At 42.9% G+C, this 26,169-nt stretch overlaps 1 protein-coding gene across 5 annotated transcripts in view; it reads left to right on the top strand.

Moving 5' to 3' along the window:
• The window catches only part of AEBP1 (AE binding protein 1), a 146,610-nt gene that overhangs the window by 80,841 nt on the left and 39,600 nt on the right, over window positions 1–26,169 (top strand). For 4 of the 5 annotated variants that reach the window (XM_073588628.1, XM_073588629.1, XM_073588626.1 and 1 more), the window contains exons 4-12: window positions 2,593–2,658; window positions 2,886–2,969; window positions 10,698–10,772; window positions 11,604–11,675; window positions 13,413–13,469; window positions 13,878–13,943; window positions 14,040–14,149; window positions 20,087–20,226; window positions 20,941–21,025. In XM_073588628.1, coding sequence (XP_073444729.1) covers window positions 2,593–2,658; window positions 2,886–2,969; window positions 10,698–10,772; window positions 11,604–11,675; window positions 13,413–13,469; window positions 13,878–13,943; window positions 14,040–14,149; window positions 20,087–20,226; window positions 20,941–21,025 — 755 coding nt within the window. The remainder of the gene's footprint in view (window positions 1–2,592; window positions 2,659–2,885; window positions 2,970–10,697; window positions 10,773–11,603; window positions 11,676–13,412; window positions 13,470–13,877; window positions 13,944–14,039; window positions 14,150–20,086; window positions 20,227–20,940; window positions 21,026–26,169) is intronic. The other variant, XM_073588630.1, reaches the window with a different exon arrangement.

Here is a 26,169-nt window from a genome sequence, read left to right on the forward strand (position 1 = left end):
ATTTCAGTCAAACTTTCATAAGAATTTGGTCCGAGTTTCATCAATTTTTCCTGTATGTGAAAAATAAAAAATTTCTTCTCTTTCTCCTATCTATCAATCTGTGAAAATCAGACCACACTCGGATGGCATCCTAGTGCAATCAGATTTTTTTCTCTGACCCATAAACTTGCATTTCCGATTTTGATCCGACACTTGGATCAATATCGAACATGTCTCCTAGAATTTTGCATGGACTGCTTGATTCCCGAAAAATCATGGACATGTGAACAGCCCTATTCACTATTGTATTGTAGGTAGTAAACATCTGTGAAAAGCACGGATAGCACTCGTATGCAAGAAACGGACGTCTTATGCCTATGTGTGATTTACCGCCTGTATATTACGTAGAGTTTTTTTTGCCTTTTTTTTAATTGTTTTGTTTAAAAATCCTAAATGGTGTTCAGTTCTGGACATTAAGGCTCTCATTTATCATCTACCTTTTTTTTAAGTCACTTTTCTATCTTTAGGCATTCGTTGACGTTTTTTGTGCCAAATTTTTCGAAATGGTGCACATGGTTCATAATTTTTTCGGCAAATCAAAAATGCTCTTAATTTTTGTATTTAACCTTTTTTTCTTTTGCAAAATGTTCACTACATTTTAAAAAGTCGCAATTGATGATTCAGCTGAAAACGACTCAAAACACCTATCCCACCAACAATGGTGTACATAAAAGTAAAAAACAAAACAAAGGACCGCAAAAAATAGACTTTTTTGAAGTAGAAAAAGGTGCAGATGAAAAAGAGGTTGAAAACCCCAAGAAGTGGCCAAAAAAAGGTGCAAATGTAATAATGAATAGGACTCTTTGTAACTTATAGAAGTGGACAATGTTACATAAATCTGACAATTTAATATACATAGAATCATAGAATCGTAGAGTTGGAAGGGACCTCCTGGGCTATCTGGTCCAACCCCCTGCTCAAAGCAGGATTCGCTAAATCATCCCAGACAGATATCTGTCCAGCCTCTGTTTGAAGACTTCTATTGAAGGAGAACTCCCACCTCTCATGGCAGCCTGTTCCACTCATCGATCACTCTAACTGTCAAAAAGTTTTTTCTGATATCTAATCTGTGTCTCCTCCCATTCAGTTTCATCTCATTGCTTCTAGTCTTTCCTTGTGCAAATGAGAATAAAGTTGATCCTTCTACAATGTGACAGCCCTTGAGATATTTGTAGACAGTTATTAAGTCTCCTCTCAGTCTTCTCTTTAGCAAGCTAAACATTCCCAAATCCTGCAACCTTTCCTCATAAGACAGGGTTTGCAGACCGGTCACCATTCTGGTCGCTCTTTTCTGAACTTGCTCCAGTTTGTTGATGTCTTTTTTAAAATGTGGCGCCCAAAACTGGACACAGTATTCCAGATGAGGTCTGACCAAAGAGGAGTAGAGGGAAATAATGACTTCACGTGATCTAGACTGAATGCTTCTGTTAATACATCCGTGGGCAGCACGGTGGCTCAGTGGTTAGCGCTGCAGCCTTGCAGCGCTGGAGTCCTGGGTTCGAATCCCACCTAGGACAACATCTGCAAGGAGTTTGTATGTTCTCCCCGTGTTTGCGTGGGTTTCCTCCGGGCACTCCGGTTTCCTCCCACACTCCGAAGACATACTGATAGGGAATTTAGATTGTGAGCCCCATCGGGGACAGTGATGAAAATGTGTGCAAAACTGTAAAGCGCTGCGGAATATGTTAGCGCTATATAAAAAAAATAAAGAAGAAGAAGAAGAATTGCATTTGCCTTTTTTTTCTGCTGCATCACACTGTTGACTCATATTCAGTCTGTGATCTATTAGTATACCCAAGTCTTTTTCACATGTGCTTTTGCTTAGCCCTATTCCTCCCATTCTGTATATGCTTTTTTCATTTTTATTGCCCAGATATAGTACTTTGTATTTTTCCCTGTTAAAAACCATTCTGTTAGTTGCTGCCCACTGCTCCAGTTTATTTATATCTTTTTGAATCCTCTCTCTCTTCTCTAGTATTAGCTATCCCTCCTAGCTTTGTGTCATCAGCAAATTTAATCAGTTTACCCTCAATTCCTTCATCTAAATCGTTGATAAAGATGTTGAACAATACAGGGCCCAGGACAGAGCCCTGTGGTACCCCACTTGAGACATTCTTCCAACTGGATGTGCAGCCATTTACGACCACTCTTTGGGTCCGATCACTAAGCCAGTTATGAATCCACCTAACAGTTGCCTTGTCCATTCCATACTTAGTCATTTTTTCAATAAGGATTGTATGAGATACTTTGTCAAATGCTTTGCTGAAGTCAAGATATAGTATATCTACAGCATTTCCCTGATCCACCCAATCAGTGATTCCGTCATAGAAGGAAATTAAGTTAGTCTGACATGACTTATTAGTTACAAACCCATGCTGACTCTGTTTAATCACTGCATTCTTATCCAGGTACTTACATACATGTTGTTAAATAATTTGTTCAAAGATCTTTCCTGGTATAGAAGTCAGACTCACCGGCCTATAGTTGCCTGGGTCCACCTTCTTCCCCTTTTTGAAGATAGGAACAACATTCTGTGTGTTTTGTTCCCGTCAGGTGTGGACGTGGAGCCCCCAACTGAAGATTACAATGAGCGCCTGGAGAGGGAGGACTATGATGACTGTATGGTCACCACTTTTTTTACCTTTTGTGTTTGTTTTGCATCTGTTATAGCGGTTCCTCACCCGCAGCTTTATTATGCATTTAATACATGCCCCTAATATAATTCATTTCTATCTACATTTCTATATATTTTCTCCGTACATTTCTACATATTTTTCTCAGAAATTCCTCTTTTTTTGTATTTGTTCAGCTTCCTTCGCAATAAATTATTATTTTTTCCTATATAGATGGATTCAACAGACGTAATGTGAAGCCTCCGAAAGTTCCTCAGCGTCCAGATCGCCCTGTGATCAAAGAGAAACCTGCACCCAGTAATAATCTTTAAATGATGTTGTAAAAAGACAAAATCGGTTGCTTTATTAATGATTCAGATTGTTATAAAAAATGTTGAATTCTAAGGATTAAGCAGTAAATGTAGCTCTGCTGTATCTGTGTACTATACTTAGACATTCAACCACATTATAAGGCTTGTCCACGACTATATTATTTTTCTACTATAAGCCAAAAAACTAACAGGCAGGTAGCTGCTAACAGAGGCAACTACCTGCCTGTTCTACCCGGCGCTGGCAGAGATAGGGTGGTCACTGACCGCTCCTGCCGGCGATTCAGCTGCTTCGGATAAACAAAGCAGCTTTTCTTCTTATGAGCTGCTCTGTTGACGGGGCATGACTGCTGACGTCATGCTGATTGACAGCCGGCTCCCTGCAGTTAGGCAGCAGGGAGCCAGCTGTCAATCAGCATGACATCTGCAGTCACAAAGTCCCTGCTCTGTCAACATGATGTCAGCGGAAACCACATAACAGTATGTGACCGCTCTGTGCCAGCAGAAATATGTGCTGGGCTGAACAGACAGGTAGTTAGCACCTACCTGCCTGTTAGTTCTTAGGGCTCCGTCACACATAACGACTCACCAGCGATCCCGACAACGATATGAACTTATCAGGATCGCTGGTGTGTCGCTACATGATCGCTGATGAGCTGTCAAACAGACAGATCTCAGCAGCGATCAGGACAGCGACACGCGGGTAACAAGCGACGCACGTCGCTTAGTTACCCGCAGTGTACATTAAGATACCAGCGCGCTGGTGCAAGGAGCTGGTAACCAAGGTACACATCGGGATTCTAAGCGCCGCACTTAGAAACCCGATGTTTACCTTGGTTACCAGCTCCAGCTCACTGATCGCTGGTCTCCCGCCTGCCACACGCAGCGATGCATGCTGGCCAGCGGGAGACCAACGATCAAAAAAATGTCCAGGCCATTCCAGCACGATCAGCGATACCCGGCAGGGGGGCCGGTCGCTGATAAGTGTCACACACAGCGATCTCGCTGGTGAGATCACTGTTGCGTCACAAAACTTGTGACTCAGCAGCGATCTCGCTAGCGAGATCACTGTGTGTGACGGGGGCTTTAGGCCCATAGTAAAAACATTAATATAGTCCTGGATAACCCCTTTAATATTGTACGAGAAGTGACTCCAGTATTTTCTTAGGAAATCCACTTTGTCGTACGAATACACGCATTGCTTTATATCGGAACTTGTAATGAGGAGATTGCAGATTTTCCAAGTATCATAAATCTCTTCAATGTGTAAGGTTTTTGATATATTGTTAGGCTTTTTAGGGGGTTTATTGCTAATCTCTAGGAGGAGAACGACTGCTTATCTTACAGATTAGGAAGTTGCGAGGGATGTATGGGCATAAATAGAGCAGTCATGAAAGTAAGAAAGGTATGTGGGGACAAGATGTAGAGGATGGAGGGGGACCCCCACATTGATGATCAGTCCATGTGTCCCGTAAACTAGGAAAAATGTCATTTTAAATATAATATTCATTTATAGTATGAAAAAGGAGCAACCAGCTCACCTGTCCAGGTACACGGCAAAATACTCCAGTATCAGCAACCGTCCAAGCGATAGCCGACACTCACATCTTCTTAAAAGAATTGCTTAATTGATTCAGAGTAGTGATGAGCGAGTATACTCGTTGCTCGGGTTTTCCCGAGCATGCTCGGGTGTCCTCTGATTATTTTGGCGTGCTCGGAGATTTAGTTTTCGTCCTCTCATCTGCATGATTTGCGGCTGCTGGACAGGCTGAATACATGTGGGAATTCCCTACAAACAGGCATTCCACACATGTATTCAGGCTGTCTAGCAGTCACAAATCATGCAGATAAGACAACGAAAACTAAATCTCCGAGCACGCCAAAATACTCGGAGACCACCCGAGCATGCTCGGGAAAACCCGAGCAATGAGTATACTCGCTCATCACTAATCCAGAGGTATAAAAGACACAAAAATGGATTAAGAGAATAGCACAAAAATTAAAAAGGCAGAAAAGAAATATCCACTGCGCTCCAGGCAACATGTTTCAGACCTACATGGTCCTTTGTCAAAAAATGTTGTTACTGTTTTTATTATCTGCTGGACAAATGGAGATTTTGTATTTAATTGCTGCAAGACCAAAATTAGAAAAACAGTGGATTTTTTTTTTCCAAAAACAGCACTCTACTTCTCTTTGGTCTGGGGCTGATATTGCTGTTTCATCCTATTTTAAAGGAAACTATCATCAGAAAATGACCTACTGTTGTAATATATTTTTTGTGTTAAGTTTCATCATTTTTTTTTCCTCATCACAATCTGTACAGACTCTGACCCTATCTTTTGTAATGAAGCATGTAATGACTGCGTGCTAAGATCATTGTGCAGGGAGGGGGAAAAGGTCAGCTGTGACATCGCCTATTGTGAATGGTGGATCCTGTGTTATCAGCTTTGTACAGAGGAGTTACCTGTCATTGTAACCCTACCTCAGTCTAAAATAGTCCCAGTTGCCAGTGTGAAAATTGTAAGATTACCAATTTGGTTTTCGAATTGAATCGTGACATGAAAAAAAATAAAAATACTTGTAACACAAAATTCTGAATTTAATATAAGGTCATTTTAGCTTCCCTAAAAGGCTATTCCCATCTCCAAGATCATCTCTTAATATGTAGTAGGTGTAATAATATTAAATTTAGCAAATACCTCCTATTAGGAATGTAGTATAGTTTTTCTGATTTGCTATGTCACTTCCCCCATGTGCAGGCATTGCAGGACCTTAGGTAACCATGGATACCTAAGGTCCTGCAATGCCTGCACATGAGGTAAGAGACATTGCGAAGCAGAAAAACTATACTACATTCCTAATTGGAGGTATTTGCTAAATTTAATATTATTACACCTACTACATAATTGGGATAGGATCTTGTAGATGGGAATAGCCCTTTAAGGCTATGTGCACACAGCGTTACTTAGATGCTGGACAAGCTGCTAAGTTTTCCCGGGCGAAGCTGCTTCAGGAAGATGCCGGTGGCTTTTTTTTTCTTGCTGAGGTGATGCGGTTGTTCTTGCAGGGTCTCTGCTGTCGGCAACTTTGAATTGATACTGTTAGTTATAGAGAGCAGGCTGCTGCCAGACGTAGAGTGAACTTGTTGCTTCTTTTTACCTCGTTAGGGTTTCCGAATCCTGAAATGGATAAAAAAAAAATGTGACATACGACGGAACATGTGCACAGCAAGGCCGTTTTGACGTTGCTGTGCATCATGTTCATCATGTGGGGCAGTTTTGCTGCGCTTTTTAAGGAGGATTCTGGGCAGAGTCTACCAAAAAAAATACGCGGTGTACACAGAACCTAAGTAATTAGAGTTGACCTCTAACAACAGGAACGACCCATTTTTTCCGAAACTAAAAAGCGTTTTTTTTTAATATCATTCAGCAATGCCCTTGAATTTAGTAAAAAAAAAAAAAAAAAGAAAATAAGGGCCGCACGCTTACTAATAGCTTCAGTGAATGCCGAGAGGAGCAGGGTCAATCTGGCTTGTTTTGGATCTAGATAAAGCCAATGAAGGACGTTGTGAAATGTTTAGGAGAAGCGGCTATATATCGCCAGTTATGCCAGACTAATGGAGATCTAATCTTAGTAACAGATGAGCTTCACTTATGACCGGAATATTCCATCCCTGGCGCCAAAATATCCCACTGCTTATAATCAGTAAAATGATTTCCAATGCACAGAAAGACAGAACTGTGGAATAGGCAGAATTGTGACAGGCCGCCATATAGCGTGACGTCCATCTAGCTTTTCACCGCAGATCACTTTCTTCCTTGTATTCAATCCATTTGCTTTTACCAAAGCATTTTATCACATCTGTCCCAACCACGGGCTCATAATTTCTCGCCTTAACTACTGACTGACATTCTAATTAAGATCCCAGATCCTCTTCTGTTCATCATGAACACAGCACCAGGGCGATCTTTCTATCTAGAGGTTATACTTTCTCTGTCACTCATCACATCGGTTATGGATTGATATTGAGCCAAGGGTTAGACCAAAATCAGCAATGCAAGTCTATGGGTCCATGAAAAAATTGGACAGCACTCGGATGACATCTGTGTGCCATCCAATTTTCACGAGCTGTCAGAAAGGAGAAGGTGGATAAACTTTTTTTTTAAATATCTCCACTGTGAAATCGTGGGTGAGCCATTGGCTTTTCTCTCTCGGGCTCTGACCTGTGTTCAGTCTGACACATACCTGACATACACAGATCTACTGCTCTGCCTCTTGCAAAACCAAATACTAGCACACCTAACCCTTAACTGAAAGTTTAAATGGGAATCGTGGCCATGGGCCACTCCCAAGACCCGGAGTGGAGGTAGAGATCCATCCTACTTGCTTCCTACAGATCTCTCCAAAAATAAAAGCCCATGTCAGTGTGGGGAAGGTGACTTGACGGACAGACGTGACTGGTAGTACGAGGGGACGGTTTGTACACAAGAGACGGAGATTTACAGGATAGAAGGGTGACAGCTAGGAAAGGTAGATAGGAGTGTGCAGTACCGAGAAATGACCACAAGATGGCAGGGGGGAGTAGCTTAGGACTTAACATCAGCTTATGGCTTGAGAAACGCTTAATCATGGGGGGCAGGAGATAGGAACCCAGGAGGGGAATTCCCGGTGAGAGAGGGGATAAATAGAACAGGGTAGGGTTCCAGGCAGGCTAGTCCCGGGAGGAGCTTGGTAGAAGACGGTGAAGAGAGAAGAGCTCGACCAGGGGACGGACAGCAAAGAGACAGTCGGGGGGGTGGCCCTGACCCGACGGACCGCAGGACAGACGAGGCCCCGGGGGTACCGATTGGACGACGACCTCGGGCAGGTGAAGCGCTGGCGGTAGATTGGTCTAGGACAGCCCCAGTGCAAGATCCACGATGAATGTTACTTCGACTGGAGCAAAGGTGCAGGTACCCGGGCCTGGAGACAGAGAACTGTAAGGAGGCTGCGGTGCGTGGTTGTGGTCGTCAGGAGGACGACGAATAAATCCGGAACTGTTACTATTGAAATCTGTCTCCGCCTCGTCCTTGCATCGCCTGGTGTCTGTGTCATCCGGACAGGGTAAGCAGTGGTCCACCCCCCCAACCCCGGCCCCTACCACAATAGGTTTTTCTAAATGTGACTCAATCAAATAGCTTGACCAAGTTAACACTCTCTTTTACTTTGCATTGTAATGACCCTTGTATATGATCACCCTCACTGCCAAGAAAAATGGCTTCCACTTGGACCACCCTCTGATCAAAGTCTGATCAGAATAATCGGTCCGTTTTGCTCATACATGGAAAAATCGGATGTGTGAATGAGCCCTTAGGCTGATAAGCTGGGACTTGGGCCAGAGGAGGACAGAATGGATTAGGAGGAGAAATCAGCCAATTAAGGCTGAGTGCGGTCTTCTATCACATGCTTACTATCTGACAGTCTGGCTTTGAGCCAATGTTCCATCAGGTCTAGTCTGTGGGAGACATCAAAGCAGACAGGTGTGGGGGCGGCTGAGTACTGTCAGTGATAAGAGGTTTGGTGCAATCTCCGTGTCCTGCGGAGTATCTGCGCAAAAAAATTCAGAGCCTATATTTCTAATCCTTGGAATCCCTTTAACCCCAAATATAGTGCTTTTTTGGCATTCATTATGTGCATTGTGTAATTTTTATGTTGTAACGTTATTTTGGCAGTATGTGATATATTTAAAGGAGTTGTCAGATCTCCTAATGAAAATCTGCAATCAATCTACCTGACTGCAGACTTCTGAATCCTCACAGCTCATGCACCACACGCTGTCAGGATTCTCCAGTGTCGGCTGTCAGGATTCTCCAGTGTCGACCAGTGTCGACTGTCAGGATTCTAAAGTGTAGGCTTCCAGGTTTCTCCAGTGTCGGCGATAAGAGCAAATATTCACGTGACTGTAGGTATGCTATTTTCATACTTACAGCCACATTCTGACTTGATGTGCGTGGCCTTGCTCATTTGACTCACATTGAGTGAGGTTGCGCATGTCTAGTCGGAATGTGGCCGGAAGAATGCAAAGCACATACTTACGGTCACATGATTGTCCACTCTCGTGGGCGATGCAGGAGAAACCTAACAGAGTGTGGTGCACGAGCTGTGAGGATTCAAACGTCTTCTAAAGACCGGACAACCCCTTTAAGGTTTTCAGCTAGATTACTGGAATCTATGTTTCTCAATTATCAAAGCTTACTGAAGAAATGTGACCTTATACTTGACTGACACTTGAAGATTTTGCGGGGGAGTCACAACTGCAGTCTCGAATACCATGATACAGATAACATAGAATTCCTGTTACTTGTCCAAGGCAAATTCCAGAAAAGTTATTTTGGAGTTTTGAGATATTTTGAGGCATTTACTTGATATCTCTCCACTCTTAGTATGCAATGAAAGCCAAGCTTGGCCTAGATTCATGAAAAACAATGTAACTTTTATTATAATGTGGAACTGATACTATTTTCATAGACTTACATTACAGTTGTTCTATTAGCCTCCTCCTTATTCCAAGCAACATTCTTAAATTAATGGGAACCTGTCATCCCCTGAAAAGCTCTCTACCTGCAGATATAGGGGTAATCTGCAGATGAAAAGTGTTTAAATCATGTCTGGCATTTTTACTGGAGAAGTGGATACATGGAGAAAATGAAGTTATATCCTCCCTGCAGCCGCTTGCTTCTCTGCTGATATAGTGGTAATCTGCAGGTAAATAGTATTTCTGGAGGTGACAGGTTCTCTTTACCTCCAATATGGATTATCTAAAAAAAAATCAAATATTCTATTAGGGAATCCTATGAAGTCAATACTTTATATCTCCTATTGTGGTGCTACAGGGGTTTTCGATACTTGCTGGCAGGTTCCAACATAGATTACAGCGCCAACAAAGATTAAAGCACGTTGTTGAGAGTTCAGCAGTGGTTCACCCTCATTATCAGGGACCCTTCTAACAAAAAGACAATATTGATGTGGACAACCATAGTAAGGGAGTTTTCCCAAAATTGCAAGGTATCATCTATTTTTACGGAATAACTTGTTGATCACTGGGCGTCCGACCACTGGAACTCTCGGCGATCCTGAAATCGGGGTTCCGGTATTCCGAGATCGGAGCTCTGTAGAGATTTATTTTAAATGGAGCGGAGGTGAACATGCTCGACCACTGCTATATTTATTTTCTATGGGACTGCTGAAGGAAGCCAAGTACTCCACTATTTTGGTCAGCCCCATTGGCAATGAATTTACAGAGCCCTTTTCCTGAGATTGCTGAAGGTCACAGCGGTTGGACACCCAACAATCAGAAATTTATCCTTTGAATAGGATATAACTTGCGATTTTGGGAAAGTTCAAATTGTATTTGAAAATTGCTGCTGTGATCATTTGGAATTTGGCTCCATCTTTTCCTGTTTAACAGCCTCAAAACATGCTGGGCGGGGATTCGAGCATGGCGCTCAAATGTGGGGCGGGGATTCGAGCATGGCACCCAAGCACTCGCACTACTCGATGCATACTCAAGCACCCCGATGCTCACTCGAGTGGCGAGCACACTCGTTCGACACTAGTAGGAACTTTTTTCTGTAGCTCCTGACTTTGCTCATTTCGAAACCACAATTTGTCAGAGAAACACATTTTCCACTTCAATTTTCAAGTTGAATTATTTTAATCTGTAATTTTGTCTCCTTAGAGAAGCCAGTAGTTGTAACTCCTCCACCACTTCCTGAATACCCAGACCCAAAACCAGGATTTAATTACGATGACTGTGAGTATTATTCGAAATGCAGTATTATTTTGTAAAACAAGAGCCTTACATCTACGTAAACCTTCTTTCCACCACCGCATTTAAATTAAAAAAATAAAGACATTTTGCAAATAATCTTCATGAAAAACCTACCACTGTTTTGAGTTTGCAGCAGCTATACGCACCCAGACTACAAACCCTATGTAGTCTGATCCAGATTCTATAGAAATGCCCTCAATGAAAGAGCGGAGGGCTCAAAATAGATGACCGGTACTGGCACTCTTACAAGATTGTTGGGCATGTTTAGGACATCGTTAAGTTTTTAGGACTTTAGAGAAGATCTGTTACAAAGGCGACAAAATTGGACAGTAAAATGAGGTTTCTCATCGTAGACTTGATTAAAGAGGAAAGCTCCGGTTTCATGACTATGGGAATATCTCAGACTGCCACAGTAAATGAGCCTTCAGACTTGTTGACACCTGCAAATACAGGACACTTCTGATTATCCGTACAGACGCTCTTTGGTTCTCATCCTTTTTTCTTGGTTTACTCTCTTTTTTTACGACTAAGATGGTAGCAATGTAATTCTTGAAGGTATACATGGGTTCCCATGATAAGTACCCTATTAGTATATTCTATACCATTATCCTATGAGACCCATAATAGGCAGGGACTACAAAGAGTGACAATAATCAATAAGGTTTCCCATCGTTGACTTGATTAAAGAGTGAAAAATGTTCCATGTCTACTAGAAGTGCTGAGACTGCCATGGGATTGCCATAGACTCACTAAAGGAGTCATCTGAATTGTCAACACCTCCAAAATACGTGTCATTTTCTTTTATCCGTGCAGATGATTATACCATTTACCTCAAACCACCGGACACAAATGAGGGAGAGTGGACAGAAGAAGAGACACACTCAAGTAATTCTTTAACGTACATATATGTGTATAAATACAAATGGAAAAAGAGAAAAGGAAAAGTCTAACCGTGCATATAAATGTGTGGCTGCTCTCATTAGGTATGCGTGGATCTAGTAAACGTTGACCACCGGTGGTAGATGCATAAGGAAAAAAGGATCGGCAGCACAAAATAATAAATAAAGTGAACCTCAAATCTTTATTCCATCCAGATGAAAAATTGGGACATCCATGGTACACAATTAAAAACATGTTCATTCTGACGCGTTTCTGGCCAAAGACCTTAGACATAGTAAGGGCTTCGGCCAGAAACGCGTCAGTGAACATGTTTTTAATCGTGTACCATGCATTTCTTAATTTTTAATCTGGATGGAATAAAGATTTAAATTTCATTTTCTTTTTCTTTTGTGATGCGGATCCTTTTTTTCTTAGACATATATGTGTAGTTAGCCATGGTTATAGGGATCACCACAACTAACTGGGGCTAGGACTCATGCACATAGCTGGATCACTGCTCCATACAACCTCCGAGGTACATGAAGCCATAATACCGCCCCATACAGCATGTGAGCCCTGAATGTCTGTATGCCTACCATAATATAATATAAATATAATTGGAATATAATTTTTATCCTTCTGAATTCTATATGAATCTGACCAAATTAGACTACCGTATGTTTGTATGAAAGTATTGCTTCTAGAGGAAAATATCTCTGAACGTTCAATATCTTATGATACACAACGATCCAGGAAATAATTTACTGTTAAATAAGTGAATTTAGCAAAATATTAATAAATATTTCTTAGAAGGATAAGAGATTTTATATCTATTATATGGCCAGTGTTAAAGAGGACCTGTCACTTACCATAAATACGTAGCCATTTTTTACCTAGAGTACATGCTGCTGTTCTTTTGAACCTTGTATAGTTTTAGTTTCTTCCTGCACCTCTCCATTCCTGAGATATGTTCCCCCACCTTTCGCATGTAAGTCTAGTCTAGTCTATTCGTGGGATCTAAATAAGAGAGTGGTATTTTTACTGTTTTTCTCCCATTGATCTTTTTCCGCCACAATTTTTTGTTTGACTAACAATTCTACTTTAGTAATTCAATAAAATGGTCCTAAATATTATACTTTTTATTCTGTATTTCTCAGTTTTGTGAAATCTGTCAGTAGGATTGACCCTCCTAAACTGTCTTTATGGTCATGCAGGCCATAGAAAGCTGAATAAAATGATGCCTTGATATCTGTGATCCAATGTCTTATTCCAGAGAAATCCATGTTTATCTTAATATGTAAATGATCTGTTAAGATCTATGGGCTGGACATAGATCTCCCTGAGAATCTGCCTCCAGAGATTATAATAACTTAAATAAGCGTTACCAGTGTGAGACATGTAGATTAGGAGAGCAGACTGTTAGTCATTACATGTCTCACACTGGTACAGTAACTGCCCCTTTGATTTACAATAAGCTCTGGAGGCAGATTCTCATGGAGATCTATGCCCAACCCATAGCTCTTAACAGCTAATTTACATAATGAAAAAAAATGTTGATTTCTCTGGAATTAGACATCCGATCACAGATATCAAGGTATCGTGTTATTCAACTTTTTATGACCTACATGTCCATATAGATGGCTTAGAAGGGTTGCTCCTACTGACAGATTCCTTTTAAAATATGCTTATTGTTACTTTTTGGATTTTTGCTAACATTATATGTACCATATTTTATGTTTACAGAGAAAACAACTAGCAAAGAAGAACGTGAGAGAGAGGAAGAGGAGAAAAATCGGAAAGGTGAGGGAAAAAATGAATCTCATGTAATCCTGGGCCACTAAACCAGAGAGATAGAAGATAGAAGAGAGATAGAAGAGATACTCAATGCAGTGAGTGGTGGAAGTCACCAATTAGATAGGACGTGAAAAAAAGATGTAGATTTTTGCGTAAACTGGATAGTAATAATATAGCCAGGAGGTGTTTGAGGCTTTGAATGCTTCAGGATTTGGGCACCATGGAAAGGACTGTTTAGAAAGGATGTCTCATACTTTTTCTACTCTGGGCTAGCCAAATCATGGAGATGTGCCTCACTGGTAAATTTTAGACTTTTAGAAATCTCAGGTCAGCCAACTTTCCCATAAAAACAGAATGTAATTTAAATTTTAAGATTTTAATATGTAACTTTATATAATCTATTTTTTATTGTAGACAAGAAGAAGCCCCCAGAAACATGGGACTCAGAAGAGGTGGAAGAACCTCCTAAGGAGAGGAAAAGTATGTACAAATTTATGGTGCAGTTTTATCTTATAAAATCTAAAATAATATAAGTTGACCAAGTTTTGTAATTCTTTAAATTTGTTTTTAATGCAGAGTGTCCCCCAATTGGTCTGGAGTCCCATCGGATAGAAGACGATCAGATGCTTTCATCCTCCATGTTGCGCCACGGGTTGCACGCTCAAAGAGGTCGTCTTAACATGCAAGTATGTACAAGACTAAGAAGAATTAGGGCTATTCCTATCTCCAACATTTATGGGACATCCACAGGACCTGCATCTTTCTTGAGAATGGGGACTTTGTCGAGAGCTGCTATCAATGGACAGTGGCCGCACATGTTTAGCTCTCTTCTCTGATTTGTATGGGAATTACATAAATTACTCAGCAATTTTCAATTTTTCTTCTACAAATGAATAGATAGAGCCACCTCTCAATTCCACACAGTGTGATGTGTGGAACTGTTCTCTAGCAAAATATGAGTCCCTATCAGGATCCTGACAGCGCCGGCGTACAGCCTCTGCTGAGCAGAGACTCACCCGCACTGTAGGGACCCCTGGGGACCAGAATAGCCAGAAAGTATAGGTGCACAGGACCTTAGTGATGCAGTTTAGCAAGCCGGCACGGGACCTACGGTCATGTGACTGCAAGGGGGCAGGGCTTAGCGTCCTGCTTTCACAGAAGACAGCAAACTCAGAGTCAAGCAAAACGGAGGTCGTTCACAGTACGGACAGCGAGGTACAGAAGGGGTAAACAGACGGGAGGTCAGACAAAGCCAAAGGTCATACATAAGAGGGCGACGCGGTACCAAGGGGACGAGCAGAGAGATGTCGGGTCACAAGCAGAGAGTCATACACGAGAGGTAGCGCAGTACAAGAGGGACAGGCAGAACTCGTAACAGGGACAGAACCGAATCAAAACCGAAAGGCCCGGACCAACCGATCTGCATGAACTGATCGAGCCGGAACCCACGAGCATTCTTCAGGACCGTAGCCTTTCCAATGTACCAGATATTGAAGGGCACGACGGACCAACCTGGAGTCGACAATTCGTTCCACCTCGTACTCCGACTGCCCGTCTACCAAAATCGGTGTTGGGGAAGCTGATGATCCCTCCCCAGCGGACCTCACAGGTTTCAAAAGGGCCTTATGAAAAACATTTGGGATCTGCAGAGATGGCGGGAGACGCAACCAAAAAGCCACTGGGTTAACTGCCTCGGTAATTTCATAAAGACCGATAAACTTGGGTCCAAGCTTCGCAGAGGGGACCTTGAGTCTTATATTCTTGGTGGACAACCATACCTTATCCCCAATCTGAAACACCGGTCCCGCGGATCGTTTTTTGTCCGCAAAAAATTTAAACTTGTTCTGGGCCTTCGTAATATTACTCTGGACCTCTCGCCATAACTCCCCCAACCGCTGGATCGTCTCATCCGCCCCAGGACACCCAGAATTCAAACGGGAAAATTCTCCAAAATGAGGATGAAACCCATAATTGCAAAAAAAAGGAGATGTACCCGTAGACTGGTTAACACGGTTGTTAAATGCAAACTCAGCCACCGGTAACACAGAACACCAATCATCTTGTCGGTATGGAGTCAAGCAACGCAGAATTTGCTCCAGAGACTGATTGGTCCGCTCGGTCTGCCCATTAGTCTCTGGATGATAAGCGGATGAAAAGGACAGACCAATACCCAACCTTTTACAAAAAGCCCTCCAAAATCTGGAAACAAATTGCACTCCTCTATCAGACACCACATTCAAGGATACCCCATGCAACAGCACCACATGCTCAACAAACAATCTGGACAATGTTTCCGCATTAGGTAGAGCTGCCAAAAGTACAAAATGTGCCTGTCTACTAAACCTGTCCATCACAACCCAGACGACGGTATTACCCTTGGAGGGGGGCAGGTTGGTGATGAAATCCATGGACAAATGCGTCCATGGTCTCTCAGGAATTGGCAGTGGTACCAATTCGCCGGCCGGTTATGGGGGGTTTTTGCACGGGCACAAACATCACACACAGACACATATTCCCCAACATCAGAGGCTAAAGCAGACCACCAGAATACTCTAGCAATGGCCTTCCGGGTAGTCGAGATCCCTGGATGTCCACCCAGAACTGAGTCATGGAACTCCCGGAGGACCTTAAGGCGAAGCTTAGTTGGCACAAAAAGTTTGTCCACCGGCTTAGCCGGCGGTGCAAGAGACTGGGCTTCCCGAATCTCTCGTTCGAAATACCTGCCACTACCACCCCAGGCTGAAGAATGGAGGATGGAGGTTCCGGGGGGGACACAGGATCTAGACTGCGTGACAAGGCATCTGCTCTGACATTTTTAGATCCTGGCCGAAAAGTGATCGAGAAGTTGAATCGGGAAAAAAAAAGTGACCATCTAGCCTGTCTAGGAGTCAACCTCTTAGCTGACTCAATATAAGCTAGATTTTTGTGGTCCGTAATTACGGTTATCGGATGGACAGCCCCCTCCAAAAAATGCCTCCATTCTTCAAAGGCCAACTTAACGGCCAGAAGTTCTCGATTTCCCACATCATAGTTTCTCTCCGCAGGAGAGAATTTCTTTGAGAAAGAGGCGCAAGGTCTTAAATTGGTCAAAGTGGCGGGTCCTTGGGACAATACCGCCCCCACCCCCACTTCTGAGGCATCTACCTCAACAATAAATGGTTCAGACGGGTCCGGTTGAACAAGAACCGGGGCCAACATGAAACATGTTTTCAAAAACTGAAATGCCGCTACCGCTGCGGTTGACCAATTCTTGATATCGGCCCCCTTTTGAGTCATGTCTGTGAGGGGTTTAACCACCTGTGAGAACCCCTTTATGAATTTGCGATAGTAATTGGCAAATCCTAGGAAACGCTGCAGAGCCTTCAAATCACAAGGTTGAACCCACTCGACAATGGCCTGCACCTTATTAGGATCCATGCGATACCCTTCAGCAGACACGATGAACCCCAGAAACGACAGTTTCTGAACAAAAAAACAAACATTTTTCCAGTTTAGCAAAGAGACAGTTCTCCCGGAGCCTTTGGAGAACTGCCCGAACATGACCAATGTGAGTCTGTTTATCAGGAGAATAGATCAATATGTCATCCAAATATACCACCAAAAAACGTCCAATAAAATCAGAGAACACGTGATTTATGAAGTTTTGGAAGACCGCTGGAGCATTCGTCAAGCCGAAAGGCATGACCAGATTTTCAAACAACCCTTCAGTAGTGAGAAAAGCGGTTTTCCATTCATCTCCGTCTCGGACTCGGATAAGGTTATACGCTCCCCGTAGATCTAATTTTGAAAACCACTTAGCTCCGGACAATTGGTTGTATAAGGCCGGTTTCACATTTGCTCTTTATAGCACAGCGATGGCCTGCGCACGGCCGCCGCTAGGCCCTGCCCCCTGCCGGCTCCCTGCCCGCCCCATCCGGTCATCGCCGCCTACTAGCGCACATGGGCGCTTGCGATCTGTGCACCCTATCTTTAGCATAGGGTGCGCAGATCGTGCGCTGGCAGGATTTTGCCGTGCGCTGCGCACTTTTGAAGGTGCGCCCGTGTGCGCCGAACGCAGCATGCTGCATTTCGGCGCGCACGGCGCACCTTCAACAGTGCGCAGCGCACGGCAAAATCCTGCTAGCGCACGGCCAGCGCACGATCTGCGCACCCTATGCTAAAGGTAGGGTGTGCAGATCGCAAGCGCCCATGTGCGCTAGTAGGCGGCAATGACCGGATGGGGCGGGCAGGGAGCCGGGAGGGGGTGGGGCTTAGCGGCGCCGTGCGCTGCAGGAAATAAACGCTAGTGTGAAACTAGCCTAAATCAGGTATAAGTGGAAGGGGATACGTATTCCTCACAGTTATCTTATTTAACTCACGAAAATCGAGGCATGGGCGTAAACCACCGTCTTTTTTCTTTACAAAAAAGAACCCCGCCGCCACAGGAGAAACAGAAGGACGAATGTGTCCCTTACGGAGGCTCTCGGAAATATACTCCTTCATCGCAGCCCGTTCTGGACCTGAAAGGTTATACAAGCGGGCCTTGGGCAATTTAGCACCTGGAACCAGGTCAATGGCAAAATCAATGGGCGGTGTGGTGGTAAAACCTCAGCCTCTTTTTCGGAGAAAACATCCATATAGTCTATCAGGCACTCCGGAATACCTTCCAGACCCACGGACGACACAGACACAGTATCAAGACATTTCTCAGAACAATAAGGACCCCATTTAACAATGTCCCGACATTCCCAATTAATTACAGGATTATGCAATTGTAACCAGGGGAACCCCAACACCAGTCCCGCTGGCAGGTTGTCCATTACAAAACATGAAATACGTTCCTGGTGCAAGGAACTCACTTTAAGGAGAAACTCTTCAGTACGAAACATAATGTCATTTTTTACCAGTGGTGTTTTGTCAATGGCCACAAGGTGAATAGGAGTCTCCAACCTAACTGTCCCTAACTTACACCTGGATACCAAATCAGAGTCAATAAAGTTAAATGTTGATCCGCAATCCATGAAGGCAGAAGTGGATGTGGAGACACTCCCACAACAAAGTTCCACCTGCAACAACATTTTAGAGAAGGCAGAAAAGGGTACCTGAGAGCCTGGGTGACCTCCACGACAATCACCTGGGCTCAGTCGCTTGGTTAGTGGACGGGAGGGGCAATCCTTTCTCCAATGTCCAGAATCGCCACAGTGAAAACAGTCTTTTCCCACGCGCCTTGGTCTCCTTTCATTTTCCTTGAGGTCGATGGTTCCCATCTCCGCGATCTCCAAAATAGGACTGGGTCCCCTTCCTTGGGAGAATAACGGTCTTTCACTTTGCATCACTCCCCTCGCCCGTAGTTGGCGATCCATTCGAACGGCCTGTGTCATAGCCTCCTCCAGGGAATCAGGCGGAGGGTGGAGAGCCAAGGCGTCTTTCAGATGTTCAGACAGGCCTCTACAGAACAAACCCTGAAGGGCGGCATCATTCCAACAGACCTCCGCTGCCCAGCGTCTGAATTCTGTACAAAACCACTCGGCTGAGTTCTTTCCCTGGCACACATTCATCACCATGTCCTCAGCCATACGCATGCGATCAGGCTCATCATAAATATGCCTCAGGGCCTTAAAAAATGCATCTACCGTCTTACGCTCAGGGGCCGTGGTCGGAAGGGAGAAAGCCCAAGTTTGGGGGGCTCCCCTTAACAGAGACATAATGACCCCCACTCTCTGACTTTCATCCCCAGAAGAGTGTGGTCTTAAGGAAAAAAAAAAGCTTACAGCCTTCCTTGAAAACTCTGAACTCTTTTTTATTTCCAGAAAAGGTATCTGGTAACTTCACTGGAGACTCAGGGGAAACTAATGTAATATCCCGAGCCCCTGATGAAAAAGCCCCCTGCACAGTGTCAGCGATCAGCTGCTGAGACTGAGCCAGGACTCGTTGTTCTCCAAGGAGTTTCTGAGACATCTGGGTTAGGTGTTTAACCAAAAAAAATGGTATCGGTCAGTTATAATATCAGGATCCTGACAGCGCCGGCGTACTCACCCGCACTGTAGGGATCCCTGGGGACCAGAATAGCCAGAAAGTATAGGTGCACAGGACCTTAGTGATGCAGTTTAGCAAGCCGGCACGGGACCTACGGTCATGTGACTGCAAGGGGGCAGGGCTTAGTGTCCTGCTTTCACAGAAGACAGCAAACTCAGAGTCAGGCAAAACGGAGGTCGTTCACAGTATGGACAGCGAGGTACAGGAGGGGTAAACAGACGGGCGGTCAGACAAAGCCAAAGGTCATACACAAGAGGGCGACGCGGTACCAAGGGGACGAGCAGAGAGAAGTCGGGTCACAAGCAGAGAGTCATACACGAGAGGTAGCGCAGTACAAGAGGGACAGGCAGAACTCGTAACAGGGACAGAACCGAATCAAAACCGAACAAGCAAGCAAGATATCAGGCACAAGGCACACGTACGCACAAGGTCAACTAACTCAGCCGAGGGCAGGAGTATAACTGACACCGGACCTAGGTCCAGTGAGCATTAAATAGCCGCCCTCTGCCAGAGAGAGGCGGAATAATTAACCCCCAATCAGACCTGGACGGGCCAAAGCGAAACCCCGTCCTGGATCATGACAGTCCCATCTTTTATCCTACCTTTAGGCTGGCGCTAATGAAGATGACTTCTTTGATGGTGCCTGGTGTGCCGAGGATGATGGCAGAGCACAGTGGTTGGAGGTGGACACTAGAAGAAGTACATTATTCACTGGTGTTATAACCCAAGGACGGGACTCTATCCTTCAGTGAGTACTAAGAATATAACCTGACCCAAAATTAGGGACACAATCTACATTTTAGAGGGTTGTACCATCGGTAGAAGGAAGTAACATTCCTGGCTTACTGCTGAAAAACGTAGCAGTACATGCCATAAAATCCAATTAGATCCACATCTAAACCCCATCGTACCCAAGGGATGGAGAATGGTGCAACTATGACTCCTAACTATGAAACCTTAGGACCTCTGTGTGCCACTCTACTGTATGATGGTTCCATATGGCACCATAAGGAGGTATCCACCTCAAGCAGCAGGGCCTTGCCACCCTTCCCCTTTTTTCTTAAAAGTTATGTAAAGTTAGGCAAGATAGAAAATTATTATTTTTACATATTGCTGGATTTGAACGCCCATATTTTCAGTCATTGTGCTGTCCTTGTGCTGAACAGAAAGCATTCTGATCCAATAATAACCAGTGTGACTGTTCACATCAGAGATTTTTCACGTGGGCCTATGGTCCATGTGACAAAAATAGGGGCTTGCTCTATTCTGCTCCCATTTTTTGCAACAAACTAGTGCATATAAACTGCACACAGGTCTTGCACCCTTTCCTTATGTAGACGGATACATCGAGCCACACACACGGAGAAGGTCATTTCTGCGATTTGCAGCTGTAAATAAAACCAATTTTTTTCATATGGCTGTCTGATCCCGACTTATATTAATTCATATTTTTTTCCAATAGCGATGATTTTGTCACCTCATTTTACGTGGGCTTCAGTAACGACAGCCAAAAATGGACTATGTACACCAATGGGTATGAGGAGATGGTGAGTACGATTTTATCTGCGCATTTTATTATTAGAAACCTGAACATTTACGGATGATCTTGAAGTTCTTCTGACATGGATCTATTCATTATTATGTATTAATGATTATGATAACACTTCTGAGGTGTTATGCATTGTTTGGTTCCTATGTTACTCCTTTTGGAAATATATAAAGTGCCATCTGGGTGTTAACAATCTCCCTTTTAATGGGGAGCTGCCACACTTGGGTCGGAAGAGCCGACTGCCAGTCCTTGTCGGAGTTATACGGCCATCTTACTCTTCCCTTAGAAAGTTTTTTGGGAAGTGCGTTTACAGTGTGCATTATGTGGTAAAAATGACTTTGTAGTATGATTCTCTTCATTAATACGATTACGGTGATACCTAACATGTCCATTTTAGCGCTGAAAAAAAATCATAAGTTTGAAAAAAATATTTTTTGAGTTGTATCACCATTTTCTGAGAACCATAACATTTTCATTTCTCGGCCGATGGAAGCTGTGTGATGGCTTATATCTTGCGAAGCGAGACATCTTTTTTTATTAGCACCATTTTGGGACAGATTAGACTTTTTGATCACTTGTTACAGCCATTTTTTGTGGAATTGTGGGAACCAAAAAAATTAACCCAATCAGGGTTAATTTTTATATTTTGACACATCAGATTTCAGTGAACATTTTTGTAAACAGTTTATTTTTTTCTTCATATTTTTTAAAACTTTCTTTTAATCTTCATTATATTATTATTGATAGCATATATATATATATATATATATAATATAATATAATATAATATAATATACACCCTCTATCATATGTCCCTCATCCTGGCCCCGGGGCGTACAAAGAAGTCATGGGGCCCCAATGCAGAGGTATAATGCACTCCCCATAGTCCTCCATATAGTTTAATGCATCCCATAGTCCTTTATATAATATACTGCACAGCCTATAGTCATCCATAAAGTGTAATGCACAGTACACAGTAATACATGTAGTATAATGCCCATCCCATAGTCATCCATAAAGTATGTTGGGCATCCCATAGTCATCTATAAAGTATAATTCACATCCTACAGTCATCCATAAAGTATAATGCACAGCCCATGGTCATGCATGTAACATAATGCACAGCCCATAGTCATAGATGTAGTATAATGTACCCTATAGTCATCCATAAAGTATAATGCACAGTTCATAGTCATCCTTAAAATATAATGCACAGCCCATAGTCATGCATGTAATATCATGCACTGTCTATAGTCCTCCATATAGTATATTGCACAGCCCATAGTCCTTCATAAAGTATAATGCACAGCCCATAGTCATCCATATAGTATAATGCACAGCCCATAGTCATCCATAAAGTATAATGCACAGCCCATAGTCATCCATATAGTATAATGCAGAGCCCATAATCATGCATAAAGTATAATGCAGAGCTCATAGTCATCCATAAAGTATAATGCAGAGCTCATAGTCATCCATATAGTATAATGCACAGCCCATAGTCATCCATATAGTATAATGCAGAGCCCATAGTCATCCATAAAGTATAATGCAGAGCTCATAGTCATCCATAAAGTATAATGCAGAGCTCATAGTCATCCATATAGTATAATGCACAGCCCATAGTCATCCATATAGTATAATGCAGAGCTCATAGTCATCCATAAAGTATAATGCACAGCCCATAGTCATCCATAAAGTATAATGCAGAGCCCATAGTCATCCATAAAGTATAATGCAGAGCTCATAGTCATCCATAAAGTATAATGCACAGCCCATAGTCATCCATATAGTATAATGCACAGCCCATAGTCATCCATAAAGTATAATGCAGAGCTCATAGTCCTTCATAAAGTATAATGCACAGCCCATAGTCATCCATAAAGTATAATGCACAGCCCATAGTCATCCATATAGTATAATGCAGAGCCCATAGTCATCCATAAAGTATAATGCAGAGCTCATAGTCATCCATAAAGTATAATGCAGAGCTCATAGTCATCCATATAGTATAATGCACAGCCCATAGTCATCCATAAAGTATAATGCAGAGCCCATAGTCATCCATAAAGTATAATGCAGAGCTCATAGTCATCCATAAAGTATAATGCACAGCCCATAGTCATCCATATAGTATAATGCACAGCCCATAGTCATCCATAAAGTATAATGCAGAGCTCATAGTCATCCATAAAGTATAATGCACAGCCCATAGTCATCCATATAGTATAATGCACAGCCCATAGTCATCCATAAAGTATAATGCAGAGCTCATAGTCATCCATATAGTATAATGCACAGCCCATAGTCATCCATATAGTATAATGCAGAGCTCATAGTCATCCATAAAGTATAATGCACAGCTCATAGTCATCCATAAAGTATAATGCACAGCCCATAGTCATCCATATAGTATAATGCAGAGCCCATAGTCATCCATAAAGTATAATGCACAGCCCATAGTCATCCATATAGTATAATGCAGAGCTCATAGACATCCATAAAGTATAAAGCACAGCAAATAGTCATCCATATTGTAAATTGCACAGCCCATAGTCATCCATGTAGTATAAATGCACAGCCCATAGTCATCCATGTAGTATAATGCACAGCCCATAGTCATTCATTTAGATGTATGGCCACTGATTTAAAAATATACATTTATATAAATAGATAAATACTAACCTTCCCGCCGCTGCCCTGCCGCTCAGCGTCCTCAAGTGAAGCTCAGTAGCAGACTTCATCGTGCAATGGAAGTGCATGATGTTACTGCCATGCACCCCCGGTCACGTACACGCTGATGGTCCGAGGACGCATATCCATTTGAAGTTTCTGCTGGCATCGGTGGGCCTCTGACCCGCCAGACCCGGTCACAGCGGCAGCCGTGGTCATTGCACAGTTACCCTTAGCGGACTTGAAGATACAATTGTCTGATTGTCTGATTGCTTATGCTATACACAGCAATGCCACAGCATCACTGCATATAGCAAAAATCACGGTCTCCTTCGACGCTCCAGCACAGGCAGGGTTTCAACGGAGCTCCAAAATGACAGGCACAAGGGTCATCCCCCCCTGACCTCCAGCTTTCATGACAACCCATTGGTGACCTGCTGTTCATGTCATGGGTGTGCTGGAGGGCAGAGAGAATGACTCGCAAGCATTCCGGTACGTGTTAAATGCTGCTGTCAGAGATTGACAGCAGCATTTAACAGATTAACAATGACAGGAGGATTATTAGCTGAAGGTCCTGAATCATCTGCCCGGGTATGGGGCAGGCTTACTGCGTGAGCCTACTCGATACACCAGCTATCGACTTGCGGTGTACATGTATGGCGGATATTGTGAAGGGGCTAATGGTTACGTGTGGAATATTCTGCCACATTGAATGCACTTCGGCAAATCATAAAAATCTGATGCTGACAGCTGCCAGATACCATTCCTGGTAGACTAACTGCTTGGCACTACATTGAATTGGTAGTGGAAGCAGAGGTACAGCCACATCTCCAAAGTGTCTCTGACCATTTTTAACATGACAACGGCAGGTTGCATTTTGCTCATGACACTGTGAGCAGCCCGCTAGACCTAAAGGCACTACCATGGTCTGCAGTATTTTTGGACTTGTCTCCCATCGAGAATATTTGTGACGTTACTAGTTGGCAGTTACAAAGGGAGCTGCCAGCAGTGGATCTTGATAATTTGCCCAAGTGTTTTCAGTGCGGCAGAACATACCTCAGACATTCATTAATAACCTTATTTATAGCAGCTAAGGCTGTAAGTGCAGGGTTTTCTGCATGTGGTGCTTATACACAATACTAAATAAATCAGGACGATTTGAAAATTTTGTTGCCTTTTTTTCTGCATTTGCATATCAGTAATATGTCTATCCATCCTGGGATTTCCATAACTCCACGATTTCTCCATATTGGTGTTGCAATTTCAATGTTGTGGAGTGTAAATAGCATGTAGTAAATTGAGGTCTTTTCACAAAGTTTGCATTGCTACCCTGGACCATCAAAATATACCTCTACTCCCCACCTTATGGCCTGAATCAGAGAAAAGTTCAATTCTGGCTATTTTTGTCTGTTAAACATGGAGATTGCTAACACTGTTTGCAGGGCACTGAGACTCACTCAGCATTAGGCCGCCTTCACACGTCCAATTTTTATGTCCATATGCAGTCCGACCGCAAATACGGACACATGCACACCCATTGTATTCAATGGTGTTGCGCACATGTCAGGTTTCTCACATGGACTGTGTATCCGTGTGAAAAACCTACAGACATGTATGACATCTGTGTTAGCGTCTGGGGAAAGCTGTACAATTAGTGCTTTTCCATGCCACTGCTTACTGACTACAACTACCATCATCCTCACCTGATGACAGTTGTAATTAGCGCTATTCCCAGGCGGCTTGTGGTAGCTACAACTGTCATCATCCTCACCTGGTTTCCCTGTGATCAGCACGACCAGGCGGCGTTGATGATAGTTGTAGCCAGCGCATTAAATAAACAAATTTAAAAAATGGTGTGGGGTCCCCTTATTTTTATTAACCAGTTTAGGGAAAGCAGACAGCTGGGAGATGACATTATTATTCTGGGAAGGGGCCAATATCCATAAAGGTCCATAGTCTATTAATATCAGCTCATAGCTGTTTCCATAGCCTTTACTGGTTATTAAAAAGATAAACCCAAAACTTGATAAGGTTTAAGAAGGAATTAATAGAAAAAATGTGTATTAAATTACCCAATAATATATAAAGAAAGGGAAGGGACAATAATATTGAATGAAAAAACAATGCCTTTATTTAAGGAGGTTGGCAAAAAAATGGCACTATTTGGAAAGGTGCCCGCACACATGAAGATAAAAACAACAATGAGACAAGAAAAACAAATATGAGTAAATAAAATAAAACACAATGAGGGACCACACAAAGATTACTAAGTATGTGGGGACTAAAATAACTATAATAATAAATAATCATCCATTATGGTAAAATTCATGAATAAATATTAATCCAGTCCCACATGAATACCCTATAAAATGCCACACTAAGGCTATGTGCACACATAGCGGAACTCTCGCGGAAATTACCACGAGAATTCCGGATTCCATTCCGCGGGAAAATCGCATTTAAATTCCA

Source organism: Dendrobates tinctorius, unplaced genomic scaffold, assembly GCF_039654945.1.
Source record: "Dendrobates tinctorius isolate UK_male_01 unplaced genomic scaffold, ASM3965494v1 ptg000104l, whole genome shotgun sequence".
Taxonomy (NCBI): Eukaryota; Metazoa; Chordata; class Amphibia; order Anura; family Dendrobatidae; genus Dendrobates; species Dendrobates tinctorius.